The sequence below is a fragment of the Syngnathus scovelli genome, chromosome 1, assembly GCF_024217435.2.
Source record: "Syngnathus scovelli strain Florida chromosome 1, RoL_Ssco_1.2, whole genome shotgun sequence".
Taxonomy (NCBI): Eukaryota; Metazoa; Chordata; class Actinopteri; order Syngnathiformes; family Syngnathidae; genus Syngnathus; species Syngnathus scovelli.
The window spans coordinates 16408904-16435384 of record NC_090847.1 but is presented as its reverse complement, the minus strand read 5'-3'; the positions used below and the strand labels follow the sequence as shown (position 1 = coordinate 16435384).

The following is a 26481-nucleotide window of genomic DNA, read 5'->3' as shown; positions in this document are numbered from 1 at the left end:
TGTAGTGCTGTTGTATTTTCATTTTACAGGTGGAATAAAAATCACCTATGGCCAAACTCTCAACTTACATTGTACTGTTGATGGCTGGCCGCAGGCATCGATCACATGGACCCTGCCCAATGGCTTCACTTTGGATAAACCTCAGTCTATTGGTCGAGTTACATTTCTTGCCAATGGGACCCTCCAAATGAGACAGATTGCAACTTTTGACAAAGGGACATACATCTGCAAAGCCTCCAATTCTTTTGGCACATCATCGTTGTCGTACCCTATCACAGTAATGGTTCATCCACCACGCATCACTAGTATGCTGTCCTCCATTACCAGAGTGAACAGAGGATCACTTGTTAAGTTAAATTGTGTTGCTACAGGTGTACCCAAGCCGGAAATCTCCTGGACTTTACCTGGCCGTACTACGCTGGTTCCACATAACCGCTACATAGTTCAAGGAGGGATCCACATGACAGAGGAGGGTAGCTTGGTCATACAGAATCCAGTGCTCATGAACTCTGGTATCTACAAATGCAATGCCAAAAATGCTCTTGGAACAGATTTTAAATCTACATACCTACAAGTGATCTGAGGGACATGTTGACACATTTCCTATTCCGGAAACATGGGGTTAAGAAATGCTCTTAATAGTCAAAGCTGGATAAGGATTTGTCCATAAGGAAGTTACTGTCCTATACTATACATATAAGGATGCCCTAGAGACAAGCCACTGTAACGAGGCAGCTTCATTCTTGATATTTTTTCCTCAAGTCATTATGGCTTTGTACACCTACAAATGCATCTTGACTCACAAGGCAACTTCTCAGTTTTGGTTACATGTTCTAGATTTGCATCTGTTTTTTTTTTCCAACAAAGTTAATTTTAAGTGAGAGCTGTATTGTAAGAATGGACACGCCTTGTAAGAACAGGGACCCGTTTGATGTAACAGAAGTGGGGAAAATTCTGAGCCCTTTTGTAAATGACGAAAATCAAAAACTTATATATAGTGCCATGAAAAGTATTTGCCCACATTTACATTTTTTATAATACGTTGTGGGATAGTTTTGCTGCTTTCATAAAGTGTCATGATCTGTTTTGATCGAGAATTTAGTTTTCCTTGAGTCCGATGTCTCTATCACTTTGTCTGTGATCCCTTGTGTTACCCAACCAGCTCCTCCAACCTTTTGTGTCTTGTCCAGATGCTCCTTGTGGTCTTGTCAGTTTGAATTGAGTTCCTCATTTCCTTTCAGTCCTTGTGGGTTCATTGCTGTGCCGTTTTGCTCCTGATGTTTGGCTACTTTGAGTTTTGTTTTCATCAGTACTTTGCTTTAAATAAATGTTGTTTGATCTACTTTGCTCTTTCTGCTTCCCTGCATTTGGGTCCTCGTAATCATGCACTCCTGATATAAACTGTCAATTATGTTTAATTTGATTATCATTGTCAGATGTTTGCCTTTGTTTGGTGATTTTAAACATTAACGTGGAAAAACTATTAAAAAAAAGTTGAGAAGAGGGCAAATAATTTTTTTACAGCCCTAAAGCACCCACACACACACAAACTCTTCAAAACATCAATATTCTCCTCAAAGACAGTGGCAGCACAAAGTTACAGTAGTATCTCGTGGGCCCAGGAAGCTTTGCATGTATGTTTAAAATGATCTATCTATATTTTAATGAAGAATAACACTTTTACAAAGCAGAACTCTGAATGAAAGTGCACAACTTAAGAGGAGCATCATATTTGTGTTTATTTCTCAATTGGTAGTTAGCAAGCGACTTCCTGGTTTACGGAGGATAAAATATTGGCTGTGCCATCATGAATCTGGAGCATGTGCCATTCCCTTAAGGCATAGGTGTCAAATTCAAGGCCCAGGGCCGGGTACGACCCGCCACATCGTTTTATGTGGCCCGCAAAGACAAATTGCGAAGTTGGGGGGGACATGAACTGTTTTGTTCTTCCTGGGGGGGCATAACAGAAAATAATTGAGAAGCACTGCCTTCTGTCTTTCTGTCGCATACTACCTCAAATGGTAAAAATAAATCCCTACACATTATTCATGTACTGGGTTCATACATTGTCCATACTCAATTGAAATAAAAATTCTTAAAATTTTTTTCAATTTTGTGCTTTTTCTTACTGACTTGTTGCTATAAATGTCTGCAGCTCATCAGCAATACAGTCGTACGCATGTCTTATCTTTTCCTTTAGCACCACTTAGAGGTTAATGTTTGTGGTTCAACCAAAATAATTTCTTCTTGTTTACTGACCACATAGTCCACATATTTGGTTAAATAATTTTATTAACACTGACTTTGTGTTTATTAGTATATAGAAGTGTAATTATATATAATTCATATGAAAGTATGTATATATAAGTATAAGAAAGTATATATATGTAACAACTAAGAGTTTCAATAAATAAGAGCAAAATAAATCAAAGTGATGTGTTGTGCCCAATGTGTGTTCAATTTAACTGTTAGTTTTGACCAGAATGTGAATGTCTCCCACTGTCTCATTTTCAGACAAACAAGTCTTTGACCAAGGAAGAAGGGAGCTTTGTCAGACAAAAATGTTAGGCCTGTTCTTCACAGCTTGTGTGTGTGTGCGTGTGTGTGTGTGTGTGTGTGTGTGTGCGCGTGCGTGTGTGTGTGTGCATGTTTTACTGGGAGATTATGTTTGTCGCTTTGAGAAAGAGTCTGTGCAAAAGAGATTGTGTCTGTCTGAGGGATTGTTCACAAATCGTGTGTGTGTGTGTATAATAAAGACAGCGCCATCTCAACAAAAAAGGAGGCACAGTATTTGGCAGTGTGTTTTTGCTATTAAATCCAAGTGTGTGTCAGAATGGAGGCAAAGCGGCTTAAATGTCTGCCAACGTTTTTTTAGGCCTACATTTTTGAAAATGCTGAGTGACAGATTTTCTGTCTTATATTGATACATTTGCTTTCAAATTGTAGTCTACATCCTTGTCATTTCTTTTAATATGTGATGTATCCATAACATGGAGGATATAACCAGATATACGTATAATTAACGTCTGGAGGTTATCATTAAATCAGTAATCTAATACTGAGAACCTGGAATTCAGTTGATATAGGCAATTATTTTTCACATTGATACCTGTCTAAAAGGAGCCTAAATGACATAAAAGTAAGGTTCAATGAATTTGTACCTTCTCCAGTTTTTGGTAGCACTTTGTGGCGCAGACTAGTTATTATGTGTCACTAATGGCTCAGTTTACCAGAAAGAGAAGCAAACAATTTTAATATAACCTTTGACCATATAGCTGCTGTGCAGTTTTAATAATGTGTTACTGAATTAGAAAGCGCTTTGTCTTAATCAGGCCTGGAATGTGACAAAATAGCACTCTTAAGCATTAAGGCTTAAGGTTGCTTCATGGAATGTGATGATATAGGCAGCTAATGGATCACATGAGAGTAGTGTGAAAACTGTTTTTGCACATTCACAATCTCTTATGTCTACTTGGCCAGAGAGTCAAAAATATATCATCAATAATATAATTGCATAGTGCCTATTGCTTGATTTGATCATTCACAGAAGGAGAATGCATAGGGCACTACACTCACTGGACAATATATTAAAAGCTACACAATTAAATAGTTTATCCAATTATGTGGAGTTACAATTTTTATTTTTTGATAGTTTTCTGTATAATGTGTTTTACGTTTTGTCTGACATTTGATTAGCTGCATGAAGAAGTAGAAGAGCGCTGTGATAAAGTGTTGTTCTGCACCACACAGAAACAGAAATATTTCGAATTTGATTTGGTTGTGTGATTATTATCTTTGTAAATGATGTAAAAGCACATAAGTAGCAGCTCCTGCAGCCTGCATGATCTCGTTTGATGGTGAAGGTGTTCCTGATAACGGGACCGATGAACACGAGTTCATTATTATTATTATTATTATTATTATTATTATTATTATTATTATTATCAAATCATATTGTAAAATGCTGTATTCCGCTAATGTTTTTTCCATCAAATCTTATTTGTGAGCTCGTGTGTTTTTAAATGTTTCCAAGCTGACAGAGAATCTCCAGAGAAGTCTCCTCCTTCTTTGCTCCGTTCTCTTCCGTTCTTTCTCCTCTCTTCATTTCAACCAGTCACCCATTTGTACTGTACTACTCTACACATCCCGATTTTCGCATCGCCGCCTCCGTCATAATGACCAACGATTCCCCGGAGGAGGAGAGCCGAGGAAGGAGGGTGACTCGACCGAGCCGAGCAGACGACAATGTCACCATCCTGACATCATCCATGGATGTTTACAGAAGCCGGAGCCGAGCCAGCAGCAGCAACGACGCTGTCGCCAGCTTCACATCCTCCGCGGACCTGAGCACCTCCTCCCTGGAACTGAGCATCCAGACGCGAATCTTTAAGATAATCGTTATTGGGGACTCCAACGTAGGGAAGACGTGCCTCACCTTTCGCTTCACTGGCGGAAGCTTTCCTGACCAGACTGAGGCCACAATCGGCGTGGACTTCAGGGAGAAGGCAGTGGAAATTGAAGGAGAGACGATCAAGGTAACATTTTAAGCTTGTCTGCATGAGAATCGGAGGTGTTTCCTTGTCCCCTCCCCCTCATCCACAACCGTACTGATTTTATAGCATCACTGACGGTTTTTCCCAGATGTCTTCTCTGTTGTCAAAGGCAACAATGAGTATTTGTTTCCGTCAAAATTAGTATTATAAATCGGCACAAATTTGCCATTTTTGTCATTCGTTAATAAATAAGCCAGTATAAATTATCGGTGAAGTTTTAAGAGGTGATGTCACCAGATACAGTAAATTGTAAATACCATTGATCATGACAGATCAAGATTAACAACACAATCTAAGACTGAGGTTTTGATCATAAGGGTGTCCTGTGGGAAATCATCAAATTCCACTTTAATTGTCCAAAAAATATTTAATATTTATTAATATATCTTTCATAATTTGTCTATGCCAGTGACGTGTGGTTACAGGAAGAACGATTCCATTTGATAGCAGGTCCAATAGATCTTTGTATTCATATTCTCCTATTGTCATGTACAACAGAATAAGTTATGGTTTACTGCGAGTATATCGGCTTTGTGTTCAATTTGACAGACATTTGAAGATTGCACAGTGAGTGAGTGAGTGAGTGAGTGAGTGAGTGAGTGAGTGAGTGAGTGAGTGAGTGAATAAATGTCAATGAGATTAGCATTCTTTTAGTTTTTTTATAAAATCATGATATTTTTTGTGCTGATGCAAAAATGGGTGATTTGGCTCAATAAAAATTAGCAATCACAACTCTTGGGAACAGAGCTAGTATTTATCATCACATAAAACAAGACTTTTTGGAAAACCTCAGTGGATATAAAAAGCTGTAGATTTAAAAGTAGATGTACAAGGACTGTACAAAGGGTAGCGGAAGAATGGTGACATTTTCCTCAATCCCTCAATGTATACATTCACCAAATAATAGAGTCAGCGGTGTCAAACTCATTTTTATCACGGGCAACTTCCCTCAGAGGACCGTTATCATGGTGACACCAAATAAATGTATTATTATCCACCAGTATTATTACATATACATAACAAAGTGAAGGATTACTAGTTTTGGAATTAGACATAATATAGTTTGTTCAATTACTGTAAAAAAGCTAACAAAGAATTTTGCAAAATTATTTAATGTACATGCCAAGATTTTGGTACAGTTTTTAGCAAGGATTGTGGAAGTTGACATAATGTTATTTTCTCGGGCCACATACAATGGTATGGTGGGACGGATCTGGCCCCTGGGCTTGGGACCTGACATGGGCATCAATTTTTTCTATATATAGTGCACTTGAGTGATTAAACCTAAGCTACAGACTCAATAACACCTCTGCCAATGTTGGTAACCTCAATGCTGATGTTTTGATTTGTTTTTTCAGGTTGTGAGATAAATAGAACACTGCCAAGCTTTGCACTATGTTGTGAGACTTCATAGGATTTATGTTGAAGATCCAGAATTCTAGATTATAGCATATGCATTGACTGCATTGCAGGGGCTAACTTGAAAATTATGTTTTATGTCTGGATCTCGTAAGGAATGTCTTCGCAACACATATGTCAATATACTTTATTTAGAATTGAAACCTATTGGAGGAGCGGCACGGTGACACACTGATTAGCATGTCCGCCCCACAGTTCAGAGGGTGCGAGTTCGATTCCATCTCCGGCCCTCCCTGTGTGGAGTTTGCATGTTCTCCCCTTGCCTGTGTGGGTTTTCTCCAGGCACTCCGGTTTCCTCCCACATCCCAAAAACATCCATGGTAGGCTGATTGAGCATCCCAGCTCGCCCTTATGTGTGAGTGCGAGTGCGAATGGTTGTTTGTCTCTGTGCACCCTGCGATTGGCTGGCAACCGGTTCAGGGTGTCTCCCGCCTACTGCCCGATGACTGCTGGGATAGGCTCCAGCACCCCAGTGGGGTCAAGTGGTACGGATGGATGGATGGATGGATGGATGGATGGATGGATGGATGGATGGATGGATGGATGGATGGATGGATGGATGGACTACCACCCTTTTTTGTTTTGATGAAGGTATTAACTCACACATCAGTGTACCAAGATGGAGTGGTCAGAATCAAAATTGTCACTGCTATACCTGTCAGTTTTGTCTAATAATAAAACATAACAATATAATAATAAGCTGACAACCACACATTTGTCATCTAATATGTTCATCGGAAAAAAAGACTTACTATCTAATCTTCAGGTGCAGGTATGGGACACAGCTGGCCAGGAGCGATTTCGGAAATCCATGGTGGAACACTACTACCGTAATGTCCATGCAGTAGTGTTTGTTTATGATGTCACAAAAATGGCTTCCTTCCGCAACCTGCAAACATGGATAGAGGTGAGTTAAATATCCATCTATCCGTCCATCCGTCCATCCGTCCGTCCGTCCGTCCGTCCGTCCGTCCGTCCGTCCGTCCGTCCGTCCGTCCGTCCGTCCGTCCGTCCGTCCGTCCGTCCGTCCATCCATCCATCCATCCATCCATCCATCCATCCATCCATCCATCCATCCATCCATCCATCCATCCATCCATCCATCGGAACCGCTTATCAATTAGTATAATTTGTTCAGCCAAATCTCCTCATCTGTCCATCTGTTTCCAGAATCTCCATCTCTACTAGGATGTATAGGGTTGCTTACTCATTGTTGTTGACACGCTAATAATTCAAACAACTAATATGAGTTTTCCAACTAAAAAACAACAGATGTCATTATGACGTGGTAGAAGGGAGTGGTGAGGGTCTGTTTTTTGAACGTGTCATAGCCAATCTGTTTTTAACCGTTTGACATTGTTTTCTCTTGCTACATCTTACTGAAAAATAGTTGACAGAATATGACCATGGTAGCTTTTTAACTCTCTAAAAGACGCATAATTTTCACCTTGTTTTGATGCCAGGAAAATAATCAAAATACGTTACAATTTCAAGGTTTATTTCATGCTGTGGGTTTACTGATCATATCATTATTGTTATTTAGTTCCACTGATATATTTTAGTCAATGTCCTCACTGATACACAACTACATAGTTGGTGACCTAACTTTGTGAAACACTGGACATTGATAACAAATCAAAGTGTTTTATGTTTAATGCTTACTAAATCCTAGAATTTGCTTAGATATTCAAAGTGTTTTCTTTTACTGCAGGAGTGTAACGGTCATCGAGTTTCAGCATCAGTACCTCGAGTCCTAGTGGGGAACAAGTGTGACTTAGTGGACCAAGTACAGGTCAGTAGACTTAATCATTCCGTACAACAGAGGGCTTAATAATAGATAAAAATCAGAATCATCAAATTGTCATGTAATTGTTACAGATTCTGACTGACTGTTGATTAGTCACAATGGCAATGAAGGCAACATAGAATGCTCGGGAAGTGCATATTGACAACAATCGATGTGAGATAATGAGTCATAATAATCACTTTCTCCAGGTGCCATCCAACATGGCGTTGAAGTTTGCCGACTCCCACAACATGCTGCTGTTTGAGACATCTGCAAAAGACCCAAGAGAGAGTCAGAATGTGGACTCAATTTTCATGTCACTGGCCTGTCGACTGAAAGCCCAAAAATCTCTCCTCTACAGAGATGTGGAACGAGAGGACGGGAGAGTACGACTCACACAGGAGACTGAGACAAAGAGCAATTGTCTTTGTTGAGGACAAGAGCAACTGGTAGAAGTAATGGAATGGAATATCATACATCTAAACAACGGTGCATGTTGAGGCGAGTGAGGAGAGTGATTACAGGCGTGTAGTCTTTATGTGTTTTTACTGGTTCAGGAGCAAGATGATGCTTATGGCTGATGCTGATGGAAGAGGAGGAAAGGCTCTGGGCTTTAGCGGGAAAATGTGCTCATGACGGATCGAAGGAAAGACGAACTATACAGTTATTATGAGTTCTGAAATGAGTCTGCTTTGTTTTACTTTATTGTAAGGTACCGGAATTTCCTCAAACAGTGGCCCTCTCTGCTCAAGATGGTGCCTAGTTGTGAAGTTAGTCAAGGGGTTTAAAAAAAAAAAATTGCTAGAGAAAGGTATTGCGGATTGGAAAAATAAATAAATGATAATGATTTGATGTCTGCTGAGAAGGCATAAGCGCACTTCACTGAAGAGACATGAAAAAAGTTACTAAGGAGTTGGAAACAGATTTTCAGACTGCTTTTATTCCACACAAGGCAGTAATATATAGAAAAATACAATATAATATAAAATATATAACATATGTATACAGTATTGTAATGCAGTCTTTTAATCAAATATAATTACGTGTGAAATTATAAAATTCTACAATAGGAATAATGAAAAACATTTGTACAAGTAACGGCCTCCCTCAAATCACAACCTTACCCTTAATCAACTTCTGCTCTGAAGTTGAGTAATTAAACTGCTGGTCACCCACTATAGGAGCAAGTATGGACTAGTCCAGATCACTTGATAAAAGGCTCTTTACTGGCTCTTTACATATCCTTATCAAATTAGTGTTCTCTAAATTGTTTTGACCTGAAAATCCGAGTTTGCCCTTTTCTTCATACTACCTTTGCCTTAACAATGCATCTTGGAGTTTGATGAACCAGTCAACAGAGAGACACTTGCGGAGCTAGAGGTCACTGCCGCCCCCCCATTTTTTTCCAATTTTTCCAGGAATTTCCTGGAAAATAGTCATTTTTTACCAGCATTTTTTGATGAATCTTTTGGGGTTTGAAAAAAAACCAACTTGAGTACTCCCTGAGATACCGTTGACCCTCGCGTGACCCACCCCCTCCCGTCGAGGAAACAATTCCTAGCTCCGCCAGTAATGACAGAAGCTACAGGGTTAATTTAATTTTGATCTTTTAAAAATATGACTTGTGTAAAATCACTGTGAACTCATTAATGAAAGGGAAACATCACACATTATTGACAGTTAATGTGTGCAACACAAGAAAAAAAACATTCTGAGAATTGTCACCGGATAACCATGAGGGAAATGTGTTCTGTATTCTGTTGAGGATGATGTACGGTATATATACTGTTTAATAAATATCCTTCTAGTGCTCTTCCTCAGTACAGTGGCTTATCCCATTTTACCTTCACCCAATGAAACGAGAGCACAGGAATTCTTGCATTTTCATTCCTTTCTCTATTAAAGTGTATGCGATCTACATTTGTTTCATTTCCCCCATTTACCCAAAGGACAGCTGAAAATTGTACAGAAATGATGATCACTATTTATTGTCCAAAGACATGTAATAATGCTTGACACTGAGATAGCTGCCACATTGAGTTTATGGGTCAAGAGACACGATGTTGTGGTTCATATGGAGATCATTCAGATCAATGAGTGTTTGTGCCAATCCTTCAAGATGATAGTCAGGATTTATTATAAACGGAGTGAGTCACAGCGGTTTGTGGAGGGCACTGACTTCTGCTACCTTCATATTTGTTGCTCTTCAGTTTACAGTTAACATGCACATCCATCATTTAGCTGCACATAAGTAAGACAAATCTGACTTGGGGAGTTACCTCCAAGCAATGCAGAACATAACATCATTGTATTCTGATTGCATTGAATCGACCCCTCTAGCAGAATTGTTGGTGTGGAAATCCAAGTACATTATTTATCCTCCAAGGTAGATAAACACCTGAGCCAAAGATGCCAAAAATGGCCGTGTTGGGGCTTTCAAGGTGCCTTTAAAAACATCGTTACAAGTTGAATGCATATCAACTCTGCGTGAACTGCTACAGTGACAGCCAGAACAGTCCAGTCCAATTTATTCAATGCACTTCAAATACTGAATGATTATTTCAGAATTGTATTGGTAATGGTTGCTGGCATTCAGTATCTGATATGTAATAAAGAATTATAATACTGTTTACCACACAATGCATCTGTAATTCAACTAATTGTTTAATTAGCTTACTGAAGATTTTACATTTTATCTGGTTCCAATAATTATTTTTAAAAAGCCCCAAATTCAATGTTCAGCCCATCTGCCAACCTTGGGTGAAAGAATCTGCTCAGAATCCACAGTTGAGGAGCAGGTGGATCGGAAAACAACACCATTGTGTGCAGTAGTACATGCACCACACTTAAAAGGCCATTTGATTTTTCTTCAATTTGACTCTAAAGCTGACATAATTTTTACTGACATATCCAAATTTATTAATACTGTGATCAGTCCCTCCGTGACTCCCACCTAGACATTAATAGGCAGCTATTAATGGCACCATAATCTCTTACCAATGAGTGAACTGATAGACAGCCCCACAAACAAACAAACAAACAAACAAACATATATATATATATATATATATATATATATATATATATATATATATATATATATATATATATATATATATATATATATATATATTTATTTATTTATTTATGTCTTACTTTTTTGGGGGGGGTGGATCGGGCATTAGTAGGGGTAACCTAAGGACAGCAGCATCAGCCTTTCCTGAATGTGAGCAGCCTTGGAGATCAGTAGAGGAAGAAACCAGAGACGTCACAGGGATGCAAGCAGCAGTAGCTAGCTGCCTGACCACTAATCACACATAAACTACCTACTACGAGCTAACCCTGCTGCATTCTACATGCTTCGTCTTTGATTGATCGCAAATTCACATTTGTATACCAGACTTCAACCGAATAGCGATTTAACAAACTCGCTGCACGAGGGATCGTTTTACGGGTCCGAATATTTGTTGCACTTCTCGTCTTGCATCCTGCTGGCAGCCTATTTTAGCTAGCAAGAACACTCTACCTTGGCTAGCGTTAAGCTAGCCAGCTAGCTAGCTACTCCTGTCGCTAACGGTGGTTAGCTAGCTAGCGAGCTGTGCTAACTTGCGTCATGGATGAACTACTAGTGGAAGTGAGGGGAACAAGTGGTGCCTTTTATAAGGTAGGTTAATTTCCCCCCCCCCTCCCTTCTTCTCTCTACATCTCTATTCAAGTCAACATACAACGCTTACACGACAAGTATACAAGCCAAGCTAGCCATTCACATTGGACTGGCGTTGATTGAGGTACCTGCGCTGGCCTCCGCTGCCCGGGATGTAGACGCAGAAAAAACTGTAAACAAAGCTAAAACTGTGACGATTTGAGATCTCATGGTGGATCATACCTTGGCAGAACTGAAGTAGAAACAGTGGCGTTGTTGAATTGAATGTAATGAATATCAGCGAAGCAGTCGTTGATTGGCCCGATCATTACTATCAATCTTATTTGGATTGGTCTTCATCTTAAGTTAATTGGCATTCGTTTTATGTCGGAATTCCCAAGGTTGCTATGGTGTTTGGTTGAAAGTGCTACCTGGTAATATGGTGACATCTGTTGAGTGGTACTATGACCAGGTGGTTGCTACCATACTGTATTGCGATTGCTGAGAATTAATTCATACCAAAGCAAAAAGTTACAATGTCGTCCCAGGAAAGGATCGTTCTAGCTTTTTCAATGTACACGGATGGCCATTTGTGAACACCATTGGCTGTCTTAGATATATTGGTTACACTTATCATTTACAATTGTAATAAACAGTGGTTATAGTATATCTCCCTCACAAGTGAGGATTTCTTGTTTCACAAATATCTCATACAGAGTTTGTACATTTGTAGACAAAATTGTTGGTATCCTCTATCAATGGAAAATATAACCACAGCAATAACTAAAATCTGACAATAAAAGCTGAAAATTGAATGAAAATTAACCAATTAAAGTCAGACATTGAAATGTGATCGAATTGTGGTTCAATAGAATACACTCACTCGCTCGCTCACTCGCTCGCTCACTCGCTCCGCTCACTCACTCACTCATTAGCGCTCATGAAACTGGCTGGACAAAAGTGATGGTACCCTTAATTTTGTATTTTGTTGCACAACCTGTTGAGGCAATCAGACAATTTCAGTGAGACTTGTGCATCTCAACAGGCATTATGGTCCACTCTTGAAAAGCAAACTGCTCCGCTTGTCACAAGTTTGAAGGGGGCTTTTTATCAGTTGCTGCCACACATGTACCAGGATTTAGAACAGAGGTTATCAAAGGTCTACTGCAGAATAGTCCAGTATTTTGCTTTTACCCATTCTTGGGCTGTCATCTTATCTTGGTATGCTTAATTTGTTTGTGTTTCTGACCATAAAGCTGATGTGTCTTGACTAAAAGGTTAAATTTTTGTCTTGTCTGCACATTGGAATTTCTCCTGGAAGCTTTGTGGGTTGTCAGCATGCTGTTTGGTAAATTCCAGTTTCATATTTGATTGTTCATTTATGATTTATTTTCAACAGCGATGTCCTCTTAGGGCATCTTCCATGAAGTCTACTCTGGCTCAAACGACGACAAATTGTTCAACCTGATTCGGTCCCTTCAGCTTTTGAGTTCGCCTTCATAAGTTTTATGTTCTGGGCTGTTTTGTTACAATTTTTCAATTTGTCAAGTTTTCTCTTGTGGCCATGTCTTAAATTTCCAAATATTATGTGTAGTTGTTTGCACAGGGACTTCAAGCTGCTTAGTGATGGGCGTATAGCCTTTACCTTTGAATGGATTGTCTGAAGTTATTTCTAATATACTGAGACAACGCTTTTTTCAACGTTTTAAGACACCTATGACGCTAATTAGAGCCCCCCCCCCCCCGATTCAATAAGTTCCTGTGGTCAAATTATTTAAATTAATAATATTGTTTTTTTGGGGGGGGGGGTTAGGGTCATCATTTTTGTCCAGGTCTGTTTCATGAGTGTTTTTTTTTTTTTTTTATTTATACATAATTCTGTTGAACCACAATTAAAAAAAACAATGTCAATGTTTTGTACATGCGTTTACTTGACCAATTAATGGACTAGGTCAAGGGACATACTTTCAGCCCATTGGCAATTTTAGATTGCTCCCCTTCTCCTTTATGTTTGGCTCCCTTGCATCTGTTAGTCACAGTTTGTTAGGCTTGTGCCATCCTGCGGCAAGCCAAGTTTTTCTGGTGTCCTTCAGGGCATGACATGCAGTACTACTTTGAACATTTGATAGGTACAGTACAAATCCATAGTATTTACACTTTAAGAGTGAGCTGAACTGCCCAAACAGATTTAATCAGTTTTGGGGTACACAAAACATTTTAGACTAAAGTTTGCCATCAGAATGTTAACATTTTGTGTTTCTTATTGTTTTTTTGCTTGTTTCTTTTAGGCATTTGTGAAGGATGTCCATGAAGGCTCAATCACAGTTGCATTTGAAAACAAGTAAGTTATACAATCTTTATTTCCAATAGCGCTTTCACAACAGCTATCGCCGTGACGAAGCGCTTTACAAAACCATGTAACATAAAATAAAATTACAACGGAACACATCGCATACAACAATAATACAAAACATATTAACTTTGCCACAGTATCGACAAGCTACGGTACAGCAGCTAATGATGAAATAAATGTGTGTGTGCTTCCATACCAGTTGGCAGCCAGAGCGCCAGATCCCATTCCAGGATGTGCGATTTCCTCCTCCAACAGGGTTCTGTAAAGAGATAAATGAGAGTGATGAGGTTGAGGTGGGATTCTTTTAATTTTATGTTTCCTAAACATCTGAATACAATTTAAAAAAAACAAATCTTGAACAATGATGGCATGTTTCAGTTTTTTTTTTCAGTTGTACCTACATTTTATATTCATGTTTCTGCTGAGTAAAATTTACTGTGTGGATTTTGGCAGGTGTATTCCAGGGCGAATGACAAGGAGCCATGTGGATGGTGGCTGGCCAAAGTTCGCATGGTCAAAGGAGAGGTAAGACTCAGTCCAAACCGTTTCACTTGTTTCTGTGTTTCTGCTTAGCTTTCCATTTACAGTATGCCATTTGAACTGTCGAGTGGGCGGGACTTGCACATACCTTTGTTTTTCATTAATTATGAAGAGAAACTTTGTTGATCTACAGGCAGTTTACCTTTTATTTCAGCTGTGAAGTTATATGGTGAATCACAAATAATCTATGTTATCTATTCTTTTATAACTTTAAAAAAGAATGATCAGTAGCTTAGCTATAGTCGTAATAGTTTGTGCTGGGGATGTTCCCTGGGAATCTACTGAATCTACTGGTGCCATGTTTACCATGTAACAATAAAAAGATATGCTCTAATCTTTTGATTGCACACATCGTCAATTGCAGCCAATTGTGGCACTAACGAATGTTGACAGCTACGGTTGTTTTGAACTGACTGGACACAATTTTCTGTCTGTAAAATCTGGAGTCCATTGATTTCAAATCTGTTAAATCAAGGTTCCACTATAGCAAATATCCTGGTAGTCACTTTGTGTGGTAGTAATCAGCCATTGATCACTCAGTCTGAGTAGTTTACTTCACTCAGAACGGCAATGTAAATTTTTCGGCACGGGGTTTGATTTGAGTAGATCTTTCAAATAACCATTAAAGCACACACCAATTTCGTAGGAATTTTCGAAATCTGATTATTTCCTATTCATCCTAATTCCCTGACAGAGGGTCTATGCATTTTAAACTTGTAGCCACCTGGAGGTGTACAATATCTGCTAGATACTCATTTTGAAACTTGAATAACAATCTGAAACCCTTTACGTATACTAAATCATTGTAATGTGTTTCCGTTGATTCACCTTAATTGGTTCATGTAACCATTTTGCGTTTATCAGGATGATTCACGGTTATAAAAAAAATAACTTAAATGCACTTTTGATGGATGTTTCAATGCCATTCATTTGTACTTGTTGATGAATGTTTTTTGTTGTTTTGTGTGTCTAAAGTTTTATGTTATAGAGTATGCTGCATGTGACGCGACATTAAACGAGATTGTCACGCTGGAGCGGTTACGACCGATCAATCCCAACAAACCAGCCACCAAAACTACCTTCCTCAAGATCAGACTCGATGTCCCTGATGATCTACGACAGATGTAAGATTCCCAATGGCTTCCATGGACAGAATGGTGACTCAAAGTATCTGTCATACTTTTGGCAGCAATGCATTCAAATACTGCCTCAACCACACAGTAGTTTGAGACTTCAGTCACAGTCATGTGACTTAGAGTGCTACACGCATCGTCACCTGGTCCGCCAATCAAAATCATTCCTATACTATAGCGCAGCAGCTTATTCTGGAGATCTAAAGCAGAATGACATACAAGAATTGCAGGCTAGCTAGTTTTAGTTAGGACACAGGCCAAAATGGTCTTCATTTGACAGTTCTGAAGTGAAACCATTGCTGACAAGAAAAAAACACAAAGGCTTGTCTCAGATTTACCTAGAAAACTTGATCATCCTTGAGACTTCTGGAAAACAATACTTTGTGGACTGAGAAGCTCATTGAAAATCTGAATCGTTTTATGTAGGAACACACAAGAAATATCAGGAAGGGGACAAATGGTTTTTAACAGCAGTATAGATTGTATAGTACTGCGTAGTTCGTCTATGTGTGTAGAACAACTTTGACATTTAATGCAGTCACTCATTCCCTTGCACAAACATTTTTGGTGATTATTTATTTTTTTAATTCTTTAATTGTTGTCCATGGCGAGGCTTGCCTAATCATTGTGCCCAAAACAATTTAAGCGTGATTGTTAAGACACACATTTTCCTTGCATTTTTAAAGAAACCAGAATGGTCTAATAATATGATTGTTGACTCCTTGATATCAGGTGCTCTAAGGAATCGGCGCACAAAGATTTCAAGAAGGCTGTGGGAGCGTTCAGTGTCACCTATGACTCTGAGAAGAAGCAGCTGGTCATCTTGGTTCGTGTTGCTTTTTCAAGATTGTAGATACAATATTTTTATTATACTTGTTTAGCAACAATCAGGATGCACTGCAAGAGTGGAAATGTTTTTTTGACTACATTCAACTTGTCTGCACCTACCCCACTGATGTAAGATGAACTTTGAATTGTTTTAACAGTCGGTGAATGAGGTCACAGCGAAGCGGGCCAACATGATGAGTGACATGCACTTCAGGAGCCTCCGCACCAAACTGTCTCTCATGCTGAGAAATGAAGAGGCTAGCAGACAACTGGAGGTACGCACGCACATACACCACACACACACACACACACACACACACACACACACACACACACACACACACAAGAGTCTTAAGCTTTAATATTCCAACAATAATTTAATTATTTCTGTCCATCAAAAGTACAAGTCCAACCCATTCACTGTGATTGTGTTTCTTGCAGAGTTCCCGACAACTGGCATCACGGTTCCATGAACAATTTGTAGTGCGTGATGATTTAATGGGACTCGCCATTGGGACTCATGGGGCCAACATTCAGCAAGCGCGTAAAGTCCCTGGAGTCACTAATATAGACCTGGATGAAGAGACATGCACCTTCCATATTTATGGAGAGGTATGATAGCCCAACTGTTCCCAATGACCTCGCAATAGATAGATGCATCTACCCTTTTAGTTTGGTATTTATTCACGTTTAATACATCTCAAATCTTTCTACTGTATTTTACTATATTGTTGCTTGACATAACCGGACAATCACAGACAAGTTTTTTTAAATCAATAATTTTGTTGCTAGTCATTCTGCTTTAATACTGGTGGGATTCGGGAACACAAACTAGCAAGCGTCGCTAATATACATTTTGTTATTTAGTAGGCATACTTTGTTTATAATTGGATGCCTGAAGATATATCATATGTTTACATTCTTTCTCTTGAGGTTTAGCCAGTAGTCTGCAGAACAAGTTTCATACCTCTGTTTGCCAATACAAAAATGTTACTCCCAATGTGCACTTGGGGGAGGGAAAGGATTTTGGGGGCCTTGTTATTCTGTTGTTCCAAAAATAATTCCTCACATACTACTTTAAAAGTCCCAAAGAACATATTGACATGTTTGGTGTTTATTCAAGGACCAGGAAGCTGTCCGTATTGCTCGCAGTTTCCTGGAGTTTTCCGAAGATATCATCAAAGTTCCTCGGAACTTAGTAGGTGAGTAATTCACTCCACCAATAGGACTGTGGGGCCTGTGGCAGTGGAGTGTCTTTTTTTTTATTTTATTTTTATTGTTGTTGTTAAGTATTTTGGATTAAGTATTTGTGTATAGAAGAATGAGTAATTGTGCTTAAATTGACTCACAATCAAGTGCAGAACTCTAAACTCTGCAGCTCAGCAACTATTATGACACGATCAGGAAGCAGCTTCATTGTAAATAACTTAAGTAGATTGCGTACCAATTTCTTGTACAATTATGTTTTTGATATTTCTGTAAGTGAGGGACCAAATTCTGACACAGACAGTAGAAATACACCAAAAAGTTTTCTGTTTTTCTATACAGTGTACAGTAAAGCTGCAAAACTCTACTTATGCCGAAGTGAAACGCTTCAGCTCACTTAAATATACAGTGGATCGCTGCATGCTCACAGTTTGGCACAAGAGGATAATGAAGCAAAACCACTGTGCATAGATGAAAAAAAGTGGTGTGTTCCTAGTGTCAAGTCCCTCGTGGACCAGAGGCAATGTCAGAAGTGTCTCTACTTGGGATAAAAAGAAAAAAAGAACTGGACAGTGTCTCAGTGGTGCAAAGTTCACAGTAAAATATTGCATACATTTGGGATGCATTTTTATAGAATGTCTTTTGTGAATAATATTATTTTTCCCTTTAGGCAAAGTGATTGGGAAGAGTGGTAAACTGATCCAAGAAGTGGTTGATAAGTCTGGTGTGGTGCGGGTTCGTATTGAACCAGAAAATGACAAAAAGCCTTCGGTGGCATCCTCATCAGCGGCAGCGGCAGTCTCAGCAACGGATGATGTAAGTCAGAACGAATATGTCTACTGTAAATAGGTCAATGTTTAAGACAATTATTGCTGAAGTTATAGTATACATCAAATATGGAGCTTTGTGATTTAAAAAAACAAAACAAATGAACCGATGGCAGACGTGCTACTATGGGGAAATGCACGTCTTTTCTGTAGGCATACTCAAGCCTGTTTCAACCAAAATCTGGCCATTCCAAAATCTGCCAAAAACCATAAAAAAAAACAAGTCTAGGTCAGTAAATGTTTGGACCATTAGCGAGGACAAAGTAAGCCTTAAGGTTGTGTACAGTTTTGAGAAATGCTTAAATAGTTCTATTTTGCATATGTTTGTCATAGGGAATGGTGCCCTTTGTATTTGTGGGGACCAAGGAAAGCATCTCAAATGCAACGGTATTGCTGGACTATCACCTCAACTACCTTAAGGTACATGAGAAATTGCATACTCAAGTGTTTGTGGTACAGTTATATAGTACATCAATCTCACATGAGCTGACGCCCTTGCAAAGTCGTGTTGTTCTGCAAATATGACATGGTTATTCAATGTTGCAACATTGCTCGCAATCACTGTAGGAGGTGGACCAACTTCGTTTGGAGCGTCTCCAGATTGACGAACAGCTGAGACAGATAGGAGGCGGCGGCGGTGCAGGAGGAACAGGGCCACGAAATCTTAAAGACAAAAGCTACGTGTTTGATAATGGCACGGGCCTTGGAAGAGGAACAGGAGGAGGGAAACCTTATGGGGGAGGAGGAAGAGGTGCTCGAGGGCGAAGAGGCGGCGGTGCCGCTTTTGCCTCAGGTGCGGCTTCATTACTACTTCATATCCTGTACAGTAATCCCTCGTTTTTCGCGGGAGATGCATTCCCGAACCACCCGCGAAAAACAAAAATCTGGGAAGTAGAAACAGTGTATGCATTATTTAGAAATTTAATTACCAATGTTTTGAAATTGTCAATTTGAAGTATGCTTTTCCTTGGCAAACAAGGCAAAGTGTCCAACCACAGAATTACCACACTACACTAACCCAGGGGACAACATACATAGCGAAAACAAAGTGAATCTCCTGTTGCATTGTGGTCCTATACACAATATTAAAACCTTTTAAATATTTTTACGCTACATAAACCTTTCCCATTCTCTTAATAACCATTCCCACACTATTCTGTCCATGTATTGTACCTTTACAGTAAATAAAACAAACGCGTGACTTTAATCAGCTGCTGGGGATTCTCTCCTGAGCAGAAAACATTCGTGTCATCTGCAAAAGTCACATACTTCAATACTATATTGGAAGCATTGCATATGTCGTTCATCCACGATATAAATATTTTTAGTCCTAATATTAACCCTTGTGGCATTGCTCACTCTAGGTACGAACTCAGAGGCATCCAATGCTTCAGAAACTGAGTCAGACCACCGGGACGAGCTCAGCGATTGGTCCCTGGCTCCCACAGAAGAGCTAATGACAGGAGGTGGGACATTGCCAAGAAGGACAGATGGAAGGAGGAGACCGGGTGGGGCAGGACTTCGAGGGCGAGGTGGAAGAGGAAGAGGAGCATATAAAGGAAAGTAGTTTAAATTTGGTTGAAAACATAACGGTAGAAAAAAGCAATACAATAAATAACAGCAATGGATAATTTCTTAAGGTGCAACAATTGGAGTCACAATAACAATTTAAAAACACAACCATTGTTTCACGGCCTCGCATTGCCTGTCAACCAAGATGAAGCAAAAGCTTGCATATGAGTCAAGCACGGACAGTTTGTCATTTTGAAGAGAGTTCCACATTATGTGCAGCAAAGTTGAACAATTAGGTGAATGATATTGGAGCACAAGGTATAGCAGCTTTTAGTTCTTTGCAGGAGAACATTTGAGAAGAGCCTTATAAACCAGAGACAGCCAGTGCATGTACCTGCGGGTACTCATGAGCTGATCCATTCAAAATCGAGTGACTCCGCTCTGACATGGCTACTAGAAATGTGATTGGTACATCGCTAAGGACATTCTTCAATGTTGGCATATATAGGTAATAATTTGAAATACAGTGTATATGAGAATAACTTGAACTGTCCCATTTAGGTGACGATGTGCAGTGGAGCGACCCAAGGCCTCGTCATATTAGAGAGCCCAAGACAAGAGCACAGGAAGACACCTTACAGGTACTGTCCTTTATACATACCAAGGGTGTGCTGACTGCACTGTAGTATAACTAGAGGATGTGGTTTTTAAAAATTGATAACATAACAGGTAGCATGGTGTATAGGTCGTTTACTGAAAACTCTAAATTGCCCAAATATGTCATTTGCATCAGCCCTGTGATTGACTTTTGGTCACAGGGTTTACCCTACGTCTTTTTCTAAATCTACTGGGATAACAGGTTAGTTGCTTGAAAAATGTTGAATAACATTTCACATGCTCAGATAAGCCTTCCAATGAATTTCTAATTCATTGATCAGCACTTGCATAGCTGGAGCTAGCGAGCAAATCAATAGTTTTTGCATCAAACAAGAAGGTTACGTTTGCGTCCCTTTTTGTTACTACAAAAAAAATTATTCAACAAAGCCTAATCCACAAATTTTCACTGAACAGTGCTAGTGCAGTATGGGCTACAAAAGAATCCATTAAACCCATTTTGGTCTATGACTAGAGTAAGAATAGTTGGCTTGCTGTGGAGCCATTATAACACTGTAAATGAGATGCAATATATTTGTGCTGGTGATTAAAAGGATGTTATTTCTTTTCCAGGTTCCAGGTAAATTAATTCATTATGTCTTAGCCTCCATTGGTTATTATTTCATTTGAATGCATACTAAATGTTCATTAACTACACATTTCTTTGAAGTCCCTCCTCCACGTGGTTTAGCTAGGCATATTTGGAGAGATACCACTTGGCTTGGGATTGAGAAAAATTTAGGCTGGATGGACAAGATCAGGAGCCAGATTTATATTTGTAATGCCTCTTCACCAGAAAGTCAGATACACAAGCAATGTCATTGAACAATTTGTTAAAATTGTCCTTGTTCTTCCCATGATCATGAGCTCAAACAACATTAATACTGTACTCCTTCCTCTTTGGCTCATGGCTCAGTAGTGTATGAATTGGTTTGTTTTAAAGCGTGTGTGGCTCACAGCTGCAGTGAGTGGCACATTAGGATTATATATGTCATTTGGAATTACAGTATTTCACTTTTAAGAGCATCAGGCTGGTAAATTCAAAGGGCATAGTTTTGCATTTGTGAGCAGTGCCAAACAATTGTATTTCCAGCAGCATCCAATGAAAAACTGCGATTCGCATTTTCACCGTTTGTTGTGTAACTGCAATTTTATAGCTTTACTCAAGTGGTCAACTTGCATGTTACCGTTAATACAATGCAGAAACAAATGCAACAATGAAAAATATGACAACAAAACAGAGTAATGTTTGACATCGAAACAAATGAAAATTCAAACGCTTTACCTTATTTTGGTTGTATTGTGGCAAGAAAAAATAATTCTGTTCAAGAGAGAAGTAGGTGAAAAGAAAAAATGTGATGATTAAATAACAGATAGCAAATCATTCACATTACGGGATGCGGCGGCCATTCAAAGCGACAAAGAAAGACACCTGAAGTCTACCGCCAAAGATTTTTATGCGGTAAGGCCTACCGGGGCCATGTCAAAACATTTACTTTTGTGTACGGCAAAATATGTGCTAACGATACAAAACATGCGTCCTTGATTTTTTTTTTTTTTTTTTTTTTTTTGGACATCCGCAAAGATGGCAACACTTCAGCCGTCCGCACTTTAATGTCGTTGTGTGCAAGTACCTATGGTAATGACAATAAAGCCAGTCGGTTTCCAGAATGCATGGCTTAATTCATTAAATAATGAAGTTCTAAGGCCGTTCATCCTTGTTAAATGAATTTAAACAGATTTTTCCAGACCCTTTCTTGAATAGCACTTGATTTAATTGGTTGGTAGGCAGTGTCTGGCTGCTTTGGTCTTCAGAATAAAAGGCCTTGCTTAATTAACACCTGCAATAATGTATGCCTATCAAGTTGGAAACTACCAGAAAGGTTTTTTTTTTTTTTTTAGGGGGAGAAATGAACATGGATCAAAATGTCACACTCATTAGTTGCTGTGTGACACTCTACTTGCTGACCCCACAGATTCGCGTGGATGGGAACAACGAACGTAGTGTGCAGCATGGAGGGAGAGGTGGAGGGCCTTCATCACAGGGTGGGCACAGTGCCGGCGGCGACGGCCCACTACGCCACCAGCAGCGGCCCGTTAGAGACCGAGGAATGAAGAAAGAGAAGCAGGACGCTCCCCCTCTGGTGAATGGAGTGTCGTAGATTCATCACTGGAGGACCTACTCACATTCAGAAATGAACCCACACTCTACTCTTCATACACATACACAAATAACCGCTCATTAACTATCCACAGATTTTCCTTGCTTGCTTCCCCCCCCCCCCCTTTTCCGTTTTTGTCATTTGCTACATTAGACAGGAGCTTCCATCAGCATGCAACTCTGTAGGGTGTAATTGTAGTGTGAAGGGCGCTGCCAGTGTGCTACATCTGCGTACTCTTCAGTGTAGCACAGCGAGCTGGCCTGGGACCGAAAAGATGTACAGTATAGTAAGAAAGCAAGTTTCAAGTTCCAAGTTTCTTAATGTAAAAGAAGGCTCTTGTCCAGAAAATTCATACTTAAATCTCAAAAACGCATCCGACGTTCAATTCCATGTATCACTTTTCTCCATGAGCTTGCAAAGCAACTTGGATGCTGCACATTCTATCCTTCACTTTATACCGTGAGGTTTCAACCTTGACCTTCGACTTGCTCCTTTTGTGTTTTGAAACTGCTCCTTTAACCAACATGGTTAGGGTACAATGAGTTCAAGCCGTGACAGGAGTGCTGGTAGCACTCTGGCCCAAACAATGTGTAGTCCATAACCCTAGAAATGGCAAGATGACAAAGCATGTGTGCAAAGTCACCAGCTAGGGCAAGGTGACACGGGTGGGCAACACCATACATGACATCAATACCATCTTGTCAACAAATAATAATAAAAATAATGAAACGCACTCAGTTTAAACCCTAACCCAAGTACTTTATATAAAAGAAAAAAATAATTGAATTAAAGGAGACGTTCTGTACAATTTAATGTATAGCAAATTCAACAAACACAATTGTGTATTTGTAGTCATGACCCAACGCTTACAGCTTTTAAGGACCATGGTTCTACCAGTAAGTTCTTATGGAAGAAAATGGTTCCTGTAATGCAGTGCGATTTCTCTGGCTGACTGGCTGACTGAGCACATTCAACTTTCAGTCATTCTGTTCCTGTGATATCTTTTATAAATCATGTCCTGTTCTGACATCATGCAGCCTGCAATTTTGCTTCTTGGTGTATTTTGGTGACTCAAGTGGAGCTCCATTACTTGCATTTAAAAAAAAAATAAAATACTTGCGTACCTGTCACTGAAAGATTAATTGATTTAAGGCAGAGCAAAAAATTCATGTGGCTCATCGTGTTGAGTCAAATCTACAACCCCTCTAAGGCTGATTCTTTCTGGCCTTTTTTTTTTTTATAATGAACCTGATTTGTAATTTTGTTTCAGCTTTTTAGGTCCGTGCAACACACTTTTGTGTGCCACACTCTAAATATATACAAATATCGCACTCACAACTTGGTTTCTGAGGCCAGTAGTCCTTTCAATTGTGCTTGCTTTTACACAAGTGTGGATTAATTGTGATTCTTTTTCACTAACCTTTAAATTTCACACTGCAGCCAGGCTGCGTTTGTAAAGTTAGCATTTCCTACAATACATCAACAACGTGGTTTGAGTACAATTAACCATTTTACTTTCCATGAACATCAACAGAATGAAGTTGTTTTGGGTAAAAAAACCGAAAAAAAAACCCGAGAGGGTGGCATACTGTATATAATGATGTCATAATTTGTTTGGAGGAAGGAATTGTACTGTTTCAAATGTGCACTTATCGTTATTTTCTTTCTTTTGTTGCTGTTTGATATCAGTTAAATGCTAGCTCTCCTGTTAATAAACTTGCTGTTAAAAAAGTATGCTCCATAGCACATTAATAGTGAGTGACATTGATAGTGAATGTCCATAGCACTGCTACAGAAGTCCAAAAGTAGTGTTATTACACAGAGGAAGAATTTCATGTGAAATAATCAGTACATAATTGTTGTATACTGTAGTGTCTCAAGGAAGAACACTATTACTGCAGTCCAATTGCCATTTTCCATAATACAGTGCCCTAAAATTAGATTGACTTGCAATTGTCACAGTGTTTTAGGTGTACAGTAGGTTTTTCATTTAAAATAAATGAAGGGCTTGACGTTTTCGGCGATAGTCGAGGAAAAAAAAATACATCGAACCTGCTTTCAATTTTTAGCCTTTGAGAAATGAGACCAGATTATCTTTTTAAGTTTGCGTTCCTGAATTGAATCTTGTCATACACATCAAATCCTTTCATTTGTAATTGTTCTCATATGCGCAAAATCCTTGGTGTATCATTTAAGATAACTAATGGAGAAGTTGGCAAGTTGGCAAATCTTGACCAATTTAAAAAAAAAAAAAAAAAAAAAAAAAAACACTTTTACTAAATGTTGAGCTCGAATCAAATAATTGTGAAAGTGTATCTCTTCTTTTCTGGTTGTTCCAGTGTAGAAACTGTCCATTTTGTCATTTATCAACCAGAATATTATAGTTCATCCCAAAAAAACAATTTTAATTATATATATATATATATATATATATATATATATATATATATATATTATACACACCCCCAGGAGTAGTAAGAGGGAGGATTAGGCTGAGATGCTATAAGTGTCAAATTGGATACAGGTTCCAGTTTAAAAAAAGAAAATGATCCAGTTTAAAAGTTGAAGTCAACCTTTCAACAGCAAGCACTTGTGTGCATTGTTGTGTTAATAGCAGTTAATACTAACAAATCTTGTTGCAAAAATCCAAGTTTGTACTATAATAGAAAATGTGCATTGAGAAGCTGGGAAACTGTTGCATGCTGCCCATGTAGAATCGATGCGATGGAATTATCTGTGCTGATGAACGTGTCATCATTCTAACACAAGAAACAGACAAAATAGAAGCAAAACTCTTGAGATGAGTACATGTTACCATGGCCAACTGACAGAACTTTAGAAAGAAAAATACTAACAATCACAACTCAATTTTACAAAAAGTTTTGAAATGCAAGGCGATTTGTCTTTCGTTTTGTGTGTTGATTGAGTAGACTCTGTGAAATCAGCCTCGCTGTACTAAAACACGACTTCAAAAGCTATTTGGATTGAACCCTTTGAAGGCTTTCCCGCTGAAATGTGTTATTTTCAGAATGAATGTTGTATGTATGTAATTTTTTCCTTTATGACTAATACCTCTCCTTCAGTGACAGCTTGGATCATGTTCTGGCTGTCCCCTTCTAATAAAACGAATGCGAATATTTTCACTGGACTATTAACTTGATGTGACTTTTATCATGGGGGACATGTTGGTGCTAGATTTTCCATGAATGTTAAATTGAGTTGATGGTCTAAACGGGATTGAACATGGTCGTTTAAAACCTTTAATAATTATACTTTGTATGGGTGTAGGTGGTGTCTACCTGCTAGCTGTTGCTCCTAATCTGAACATTCGGAGGAGTGCCATTTTCTCCCATGCCACACAATCTCAGAAGATGAATGTTAGTTACGGTTTTAGGAACTAAATATAAAAATATCTGTGATTTAAATGTGTGATTTTGCTCATTTTAAAATGACAGTAGAACAGATAAGATTGGTAATATTGCATCAAGAACCTGACTTGCATCCCTCACTCAGCATTTCAATCCATTTGGGATTGCAACATGTTTTCAACCGAAGATGACCAACTTTGACTTTTTCTTGATTGCCACTTCGCGGCAAATGTTTCTTCTCTTATTCCAGAACAAATGTTAACGTGAAAGAAAAAAGAAAGAAAGAAAAAATCTGTACATACTTAAAAACCAGGGTAGTCTAAAAAGCTGTAAATCTTGTGAGCACTTTTGAGCGTTGTTTTTTTTTTTTCTCTCTCTCTTCCTTTGTAAATACTACTTACTAGCATTTAAAGTGTCCGGGTTTACATGTCTGGTTATAGTGCAATATATTTTGTATGCAAGCAGTTTCAATAAACAAAAAAATGATCTTCTGATAA

At 38.8% G+C, this 26481-nt stretch overlaps 3 protein-coding genes and 1 long non-coding RNA gene across 5 annotated transcripts in view; 3 read left to right on the top strand and 1 right to left on the bottom strand.

Moving 5' to 3' along the window:
• Window positions 1-1342, top strand: part of si:ch211-159i8.4 (matrix-remodeling-associated protein 5) — a 16520-nt gene extending 15178 nt beyond the window's left edge. Inside the window, exon 17 of the mRNA XM_049758527.2 lies at window positions 30-1342. Coding sequence (XP_049614484.1) covers window positions 30-583 — 554 coding nt within the window. The 3' untranslated portion in view covers window positions 584-1342. The remainder of the gene's footprint in view (window positions 1-29) is intronic.
• LOC125991093 (uncharacterized) lies at window positions 1161-11062 on the bottom strand. The gene is made up of 2 exons (XR_007489181.2): window positions 10915-11062; window positions 1161-6861 (listed from the first exon to the last, which is right to left on the bottom strand). It is a non-coding gene; the product is annotated as an uncharacterized lncRNA (long non-coding RNA).
• rab33a (RAB33A, member RAS oncogene family) lies at window positions 4176-9678 on the top strand. Its single transcript, XM_049758580.1, has 4 exons — window positions 4176-4535; window positions 6739-6879; window positions 7684-7764; window positions 7968-9678. Exons 1-4 carry the CDS (start codon window positions 4176-4178, stop codon window positions 8190-8192), a joined length of 807 nt encoding a protein of 268 aa, XP_049614537.1. The 3' UTR covers window positions 8193-9678.
• On the top strand, window positions 11036-26481 carry fmr1 (fragile X messenger ribonucleoprotein 1). 2 transcript variants are annotated; one of them, XM_049758557.2, is made up of 15 exons: window positions 11036-11422; window positions 13690-13742; window positions 13954-14047; window positions 14208-14279; window positions 15270-15418; window positions 16160-16253; window positions 16414-16530; window positions 16697-16867; window positions 17379-17457; window positions 18132-18277; window positions 18622-18708; window positions 18856-19081; window positions 19653-19848; window positions 20363-20441; window positions 22357-22495. In XM_049758557.2, the coding sequence occupies exons 1-15, from the start codon at window positions 11372-11374 to the stop codon at window positions 22366-22368; spliced, it is 1626 nt and encodes a 541-aa protein (XP_049614514.1). In that variant the 5' UTR covers window positions 11036-11371; the 3' UTR covers window positions 22369-22495. The 2 variants fall into 2 exon arrangements, with proteins under 2 accessions (XP_049614514.1, XP_049614506.1); XM_049758549.2 differs by having other exon boundaries at window positions 11037-11422; window positions 22431-26481.

What these genes read in the sequence shown, in the direction of transcription:
- rab33a (XM_049758580.1), top strand. Translation starts at nt 4,176, where the DNA reads ATGACCAACGATTCCCCGGAGGAGGAGAGCCGAGGAAGGAGGGTGACT. An exon ending in TTGAAGGAGAGACGATCAAG is followed by an intron (nt 4,536 to 6,738) that starts GTAACATTTTAA and finishes TCTAATCTTCAG; the next exon opens with GTGCAGGTATGGGACACAGC. An exon ending in ACCTGCAAACATGGATAGAG is followed by an intron (nt 6,880 to 7,683) that starts GTGAGTTAAATA and finishes CTTTTACTGCAG; the next exon opens with GAGTGTAACGGTCATCGAGT.
- fmr1 (XM_049758549.2), top strand. Translation starts at nt 11,372, where the DNA reads ATGGATGAACTACTAGTGGAAGTGAGGGGAACAAGTGGTGCCTTTTAT. An exon ending in CGGTGCCGCTTTTGCCTCAG is followed by an intron (nt 19,082 to 19,652) that starts GTGCGGCTTCAT and finishes TGCTCACTCTAG; the next exon opens with GTACGAACTCAGAGGCATCC. An exon ending in CACAGGAAGACACCTTACAG is followed by an intron (nt 20,442 to 22,430) that starts GTACTGTCCTTT and finishes CTGACCCCACAG; the next exon opens with ATTCGCGTGGATGGGAACAA.